This window comes from Zingiber officinale, chromosome 4A, assembly GCF_018446385.1.
Source record: "Zingiber officinale cultivar Zhangliang chromosome 4A, Zo_v1.1, whole genome shotgun sequence".
Taxonomy (NCBI): domain Eukaryota; kingdom Viridiplantae; phylum Streptophyta; class Magnoliopsida; order Zingiberales; family Zingiberaceae; genus Zingiber; species Zingiber officinale.
This window is the reverse complement of record NC_055992.1, coordinates 38,300,355-38,308,108: the sequence shown is the minus strand read 5'-3', so window position 1 is coordinate 38,308,108 and position 7,754 is coordinate 38,300,355. Positions and strand designations below refer to the sequence as shown.

The 7,754-nt window shown below is 39.4% G+C and overlaps 2 protein-coding genes across 2 annotated transcripts; one reads left to right on the top strand and one right to left on the bottom strand.

The window, feature by feature from the left end:
* The first annotated feature begins 370 nt into the window (after positions 1–370).
* Positions 371–4,943, top strand: LOC121969830 (pentatricopeptide repeat-containing protein At4g21065-like). The gene is made up of 2 exons (XM_042520090.1): positions 371–4,490; positions 4,759–4,943. Exon 1 carries the CDS (start codon positions 384–386, stop codon positions 2,034–2,036), a length of 1,653 nt encoding a protein of 550 aa, XP_042376024.1. The 5' UTR covers positions 371–383; the 3' UTR covers positions 2,037–4,490; positions 4,759–4,943.
* A 149-nt stretch (positions 4,944–5,092) lies between these two features.
* Positions 5,093–6,601, bottom strand: LOC121969831 (bZIP transcription factor 11-like). Its single transcript, XM_042520091.1, has one exon. The coding sequence runs from the start codon at positions 5,727–5,729 to the stop codon at positions 5,259–5,261; it is 471 nt and encodes a 156-aa protein (XP_042376025.1). The 5' UTR covers positions 5,730–6,601; the 3' UTR covers positions 5,093–5,258.
* Positions 6,602–7,754: the final 1,153 nt, after the last annotated feature.

Genomic DNA, 7,754 nt, shown 5'->3' with positions numbered 1-7,754 from the left:
ATGTTAATAGCGGACCGTCCAAAAACCTAATATTTCTTGATTATGCATCTCATTTGATAAAATTTTTTTTTTACAAATGTACCTATCTGAGAATCGAATTATAAATAGCTGAGTGACAACTAAACATTTTTTCACTGCACCAGTATAAATGATCTTCTTATACAAAGCTGACTTCTTAAAAATATTCTTAATACTCCTTTAATTAAGTGGTTAGTTAAGATAAACAACTTAACTAACACTTGGTTAGCGTAAGAGTGTTAGAAGTTTTAATCCTAAACAAACGAACGGTCAGGATTAAATGAAAAAAAATCTGATCATGACCATGAACTATTAAGGTGGCACGCGAGGCAATTCCTTCACACGTGCGCTCTATTCGTTTTCTTATGGACGCGGAGGTCTCCTGCCTTAGCCATGCTCTGCAACTCCATGCTCTGATCCTCAAGACCGGCGGCGACCACCGCCATCCCCACTCCCTCGCATTCTCCCACCCCGGCCGCTCCTCCGCCACTGTCAATGCCGTCGTCCGATGTTACGCTCGGTCCGACCGCCCGCGGGAAGCACTCCTCTTCTTCTACTTCCACCTCCAGCGGTCCGGCCCCACCCCGGACCCCTTCGCCCTCGCACTCCTCCTCTCCTCGTGCGCCCGCCTCCGTGTCGCATACGAGGGCCGCCAGCTCCATGCCCTATCCCTCAAGCGCGGCTTCTCCTCCAACCGTCGCGTGCAGAACTCACTCATCCACATGTACTCTGCCTGCGGCTCCCTCGACCACGCCGCCCAGGTGTTCGATAGGGTGCCCGAGAGAGACGTCGTCTCTTGGACCTCCATGATCAACGGAGCGGTCGAGGCGAACCGACCGCTTCACGCGCTCCACTTGTTCGACTCCATGCAGAGGCATGGAGTCGAACCAAATGACGCGACGATCGTAGCTGTGCTCAGAGCCTGTGCGGAAGCAGGAGCTCTGGGCCTCGGCCGTCGGGTGCATGAGATGGCTGTACGGGCAAGGCTGGATTCTAAGGCTAAGGTCGCAACGTCCCTGATAGACATGTACACCAAATGTGGCTGCATTTCCAGTGCCGAGAGGCTGTTTGAGAAAATGCCAAACAGGGATCTGTTCGCATGGACAGCCATGCTTTTTGGCCTTGCAAATCATGGGAGGTGTGAGGATGCTCTGAGACTGTTTTACCAGATGTTGGAAGATGGAGTGAGGCCTAATGATAGGACGATAACAGCTGTGCTCAGCGCTTGCCGTAATGCTGGAAAGGTTGCAGAGGGATACCGTATCTATAATTACATGCACCGCTATGGGTTGAGGCCGAGGATTCAGCATTATGGGTGCATGGTTGATCTACTTGCCCGGGCTGGGCATTTGGATGAAGCAGAAGGATTTCTTCGAAGGATACCGATAGAACCTGATGGTATCATGTGGAGGACTCTGATCTGGGCCTCGAAGTTACATGGAAAATTTAACCATGCTGAGCGTTTCATGAATGAATGGAAGGTGCTTGAAAAGAATTCCACAAAAAGTGAAAATTTTGTGCTGATTGGCAACATGTATGCATCTATTGGGAAGTGGGAGGACAAGGCAAAAGTTAGGGAGCTAATGCTTGCCAGAAGAATTAACAAAGTACCTGGTTATAGTAGGATAGAAGTTAATGGCATAATCCATGAGTTTGAGGCTGGTGATAGTGGGCACCCCGAAGCAAAGAGGATATATGAGAAAATTAACGAGATGACAGAGAATCTGAGGTTAGAAGGTTTCACTCCGAAAGCATCAGAGGTGTTGCTTGACATGGAAGATGATGAAAAAATTCTACAACTGCATCATCATAGTGAGAGACTCGCAGTGGCATTTGGGTTGATCAGCACTAACCCAGGGGAGAAAATCCTGGTCATCAAGAACTTAAGGTCTTGTGAGGATTGCCACACTGCAATGAAGCTCATATCTAAGGTCTATGATCGAGAAATAACCATTAGGGATAGAATCAGGTTCCACCACTTTGTCAATGGTTCTTGTTCTTGCAAGGATTACTGGTAAAACGAATGGTATGCTTCAGTGAAATTTCACATCCACAGTGGCCAAGTGGTTGACTAGACTATAACTCAGTTGACTGAGAGCTAAAAAAATTATGAATTAAGAACCTTTTCAGCTTTTGTAGGTTCTGCAATATCCTGAAAATTGGTTTTCAATGCCCAACTGCACGGTATAACTGTTTTTTCCCCCTGATGCACTCTGCTGTGTTGAAATTGTCTAGCGTATACAATCTGCCTAGGTAGAAGGATCATGAACTAATTTTCCATCAGTAAGAGTATTCGAGATCATGATGCCATGAAATTGGCTTCAATATCAGATCACTGCAATTTCACATATATGAGCATCACATGGCATATTTTGGTTTATTAATTATTAGCAATTATTTGTAGTACACTAACATAAACAGTTCGTATTCTAGAACACCATGCAAATCTTAGCTTATAGCCTAACAGTTCATGCAAACACTAGAATCTTGACATCCCAAAAATTTTCTTGCATGAGCTCCAATTTGGGTGGTGAACCTTTTAAAAATATGTGACTCACTCCACGGTTCTGTAAAGGAAGCATATCCAGTTGCATTCTTATTTGTGTACCTTCAGCAAATGATTACATGATTCATAGGTAAACAAAGATTAATGTGTCAATAATTTCTGAAGTTCTAACTTAGAGTCACCAAACTTACATCTCTAGTTGATTAACCTCATATAAATGCTATGACAAGATGATCATCAATTATTTGTGCTGGTATCAAATTTATTGGCAGGGACCATTTTAATTTTATATAATAACTTAAGACACATCATTGCATCATTAGTCTATCTTTTTGTTCCTTTGATGTTTATTCTAATGAATTGACAACCATGACCGCTACTCCACTTCAAAGTTCAAAACTAATCATGAAGCTTTTTAAACAAGCAAGTTGCAAGTGGATTGAGAAATTATTCCTCATTCATCAACTGTTGTGTTCTTTTTCTGAATTTCCATCGCTAACAAAGATCCTCAAGATAGTTATCATCTTCCATATTACAATGTCTTAAATCGATCTTTATTCTGATCCAATGATCAACCATTTTCCCTTGTACTTATGGAGTCACATCCCTTCTTGGTTGGGTGTTCAAACTAATAATAGCTAGCGAAAATCTTCATTTTGCTATACCCATGTTTTGCAAATTTTTCTCTATCACAAAACCGATTAAAAATTTCCAATTTTGCACCTTTAACTTTTGCATTTCCTCTATCCTGAAAACTTTTCATAAATTTTTATTTAAACTCACTAATCGCTTTTAACCTGTGCTGTAGGGAGTCCTAAAGTTTTTTTTTTTTTTTGACACGCTTCCTGATCTTATTTTGAACAGCACGACAGGTGATTTCATCAACCCAATACTCATATAAAGGTTTATTGTTAGGTAATGTAAGTTCACCCACTTTGGTGACTTCTAACTTGAAAGCTATATTATTTTCACTGGAGAGCAACCGGGAAGAACAATTAACAATGTGGTATGCAATTTGCTTCGTCTAGAAGTGGACTCAACGAAAGTAACCACCACTGTCATTGTCAGCTTCTATCATGCTTACTAGCCATGCCTTGAGAGACAAGTACAACTTCATATAGAAGTTCATGATGACAGATATTCAGTTTTTCAATAGGAATATTAACTGGAGTAATTATAAGTAATGACATTCTCATGTTGTTTTTTTTCCTTTCCCTCCAAAAGCATAAGTAGAGAAAATCCCGTGCCAATCTCACACTTTTCAGAAGTACAATACATACCAAAGGATCTGTTCGAAGTTCATAGCTTCTTTCATTTTGATTCTACTTGTATGAGGTGGCACACAACGTGATAATAGTTTGCAAAGTATGGGTAGTAGATTAGAACTGAAATCAACAGCTTTTTCTGTCCCTGTTGATCTACTCTCTCTTTTTTTTTTTTTTTGCATTTCATAAACATGAGAAGATGATGTGCAGTACAGTGACCTAATTAAACATATTTCTTTTCTTTTTATCGCTTTCAATAATTAAATTAGGTTTAGACCTTGATTCAGATGCTGTCACATGTTACCATCAACAATGATTTATTAATTCTGTAAGTTTTACTACAGTTGAATTAAAATTACAGAATCAATTATTGATCCTTGTCTAGGAACAAACAAAAAAAAGTACACACTGTTCAAACCACATTAATATGCATATGCATACAATGTAAGGATACTATTACGGTCAGAATAGCAGGTTCCAGCCTGGGAAATGCATGATAAATGAAAAGATAAAATAAAAAGTCAGGGCCTCAACCTCCTTCAATCTTTTATGTAAAAATTAGAATGCCCCAATTTTGGTTACTATGAAATTGGCACTTGATTTCCTCTAACATGACCATTGTATCTCACTTCACAGTTTTATTGGAACGTATGTATGTGTACCGAGCGTGCGACAGAAAAAAACAAGAGCCTGGCTCCAATGTAAGTGCATTTGAATGTTCATTTTTTAAACCATTTGATTATTCACACTTGCAATTAGGAATATTTTTACCCTAGCACTGTTTACTTTTTAATAAATTGTATATAATAAACGCATTTAGAGGTACTGTTTACTTTTTAATAAATTGTATATAATAAACGCATTTAGAGGTCATGGGAGTACTTTTATAATAATAGCCACAGGAACATTATTTGGTGATTTGTTCCATTTGTAATTTTTCTTTTTTCTTTTTTTAATATTCATGAACAGTTCTGGTGGCCAGCTATCAAAATTCCAAAGAGAAAAAGGGTGAAAGGCAGACATCAGGGGCAATCATATAAAGCTGGTATTATATTTCTGTAAGCTCCTTTTGTTCAAACAAGCATGAATATTTGCTTATGCTTTCACCATGAAACCAACTATAAACAATCTTTAATCCATTGTATCAGTTCAAGCAATGTGTTAGCCTGAAACACACAGACATGGAGAGAGTAGAAAATAAATAAATTACTTACAACCATTTCGTTATAGGTAGACAAGTCAACTCCCTCTGTAGGAATCTTTCAGAGACAACTCATGGTCATGAGACACAGCACAATTTGCCTTGGTGAAACATGAAATACTTCTTCATTTAATACAAACATACAAACCGCACCAGACACCTGGCCTCAATAAAATACACCAGACACCTAGACAATGGCCCACTAATCATAAAGCACTGAGTCGCAGTAGCTACCCTCCTTATTACAACATCAATGCTTTCTTATCTGTCAGTAATGCCACATGTTCTGTAATGAAGCCATGATGGGCTGGTTCATGTACCAGTTCCATGGAGTGTTGAAGTTTTCATTGTTTTGAGGAGCATCACAGAGGAGGCCACTGCTGATATGGCTGTTTTCATTCAGGCGGAGAAGGAACTCATTAAGAGACTGCAGCCTTCTGGTGAGCTCCATCAACTGAGCCCTGAGAACAGAGTTCTCAGCCTCCACAACAAAGTATTGCTGTGTGGTGAGGGTCAACTGTGTCAAGGCCTGACTGTTCTCCTTCCTCATTTGTTTCACCTGTGCCGTCAGATCTTCCAGGTGCTTCTGCTTGCGCATCCTTGACCGCCTCGCAGATTCACGGTTTGATATCTTTCTCTTCTGCCTTTTATGGTCCATCAGTGCCTGTAGATCCACTTCGCAGGAGGCCGAATTCTGCAGCAGGCTGGAACCAGAAGAAGTCCCACATGGAGAAGCCATGGCTGCTTTGGGGTTTGGCAGCAAAATGAGTTATTTAGCAAAGTTATCTGTAAAGTTTACGGCTGGTGCTTAGGAAAGACTAGATTCTGAGATGAGATGCAGCTTAATTATAGATTTAGCCAATATTATTACTTGGATGAAAATTAAGAGACAATATATGAGAAAAGATGGACAAGGCCCAGACTTTCAGATCTCAGAACAAGTTCATGAAAAGACGTAGAACCAGTAGAGGAAGACAACAGAGAAGGATTGAACAAGAGGAGACCTGCGCCTGAGGGTGGAATTTATCATAAAACCAGAGAGAAGTATCTCACTTATAACAGGCGACATAGATTATAAAGATGAGAAGCAGACGCTGCATGTGAAAGATAACTAGAGGTTTCAGGTGCAGAAAGAGCAGATTTTGGAACGAAAGATTGAAAAATCTCCGATCTCAGGAGCAAGATGGCATTTCACTCCAAGGATCAACCAACAGCCAAGTTTGGTTCAAAAATCTGGAGTGAATTTTGGCAGAGTCTCCCCCTGCAAATGACTCTGGATGTGACCGACGAGGGGATTGTTCCTGGGGCAACAGCAGCCGCAAGAACACAATATTTAGCTGTTGAGTTTTGGTGATCCAGAACCCAAGAAAAATCTAAAGAGGAAGAATACTAGAGATAACAAAAGGGAGAAAAAAAACAGCAGAGTTTCTAGTAATTTAAGCAAGGAAGTAGAGGAGAGGAAGAAAGGGAATTGTAGCCATGGAGAGGGAGTCAATTTATAGAACCAGGGGACTCAAGTGGAACCGAGATTGTAATTTTGATGAAAAGCTGAGGAGAGAACAGGAAAAGGACTGTTAAGAATGATTCAAGGGCATATATGTAATTCCCTTCAACCGTCCAGTTGCAAATAACCACATGTCTTGACGAGTCTCTCACCCCACTTGGATGTTTAGATGGAACAGATTCTGCTTCTTGTATAATACAAAGAAAACTTTATCAAAAGAATTATTCAACTGAGAATCTTTGAACACTGATTAGAACGGGAGAATAGACCTTTCAGTAATTAGTACTTTGTATATAAGGTGTTTTTTTTTAATTAAAGAGTTGCAAATATTATTATGAATTATATAGTCTTATCTTGAAGATTTAATGTATGACTAAGATTTATATAGTCAGTTAATTCAAACGGATGGACTATTTTTATTGTCTTTGTTTAGTAAGCATCTACAAAACTACAAGAACAATCACTTCACATGATAGTTAGATGCATTTGTGGCACTTCTATATCCGTATGTTTTTGTGGTGCTTGTTTAATTCAGCAAACATCCAAGACAAGTGTTAAGGGGGAAAACGAACATGTATTTGCACAATTTATTCATGGTTTAGTCTATCCAGATTGCTGCATTAAGTCTGAACATATCCATATGCTCATTACATATTGACTATAGACTATTAGTACATCTGGAACTTTTAGAGGCAGGATTCTTGAATTTTAGTTTTCCAGTGGTTATATTTCACTGCACGAGTTGTTTAAGGTCAATTCAGATTAAAAGACGAAGATTGTTTCTAAGACTCAAATCCGTGACCACAAAGTCACGTGATAGCAGCTTTTCCATTGCGCCAAGCTCCTCTTCTTCAAGGTCAATTCAGATTCAGGTATGCAAATTCATGCACAGTGTTTTTAAAAATCATGTTTGGTTTTGAGTTTTTTAGAGAAAGGCAGTAAATACTCGCTGGATGATTTAATAAAGATGCACTTAAAGTCTGGTATTATTAATGGATGCATTTTAATTTGTAAATTGTAAAAGGGGTCACTTTCCATTGTAGACATTTTGGAACTACCTCTCTGCTTGCCGCCCACCTGCCCCCACCACACACTTTGGCTGGTCTCTAGAACCATACAAAATACTTTGATCTCCCATGGACAAAATCATGTCCTTTTTTTTATTGATTATTTGAGATCACTAATGTATTTATGGTACTTTATTAAGTCTAAATGATACCCTAATCATTGAGATGCTTTATTTTAGAAGATTACTTTGAT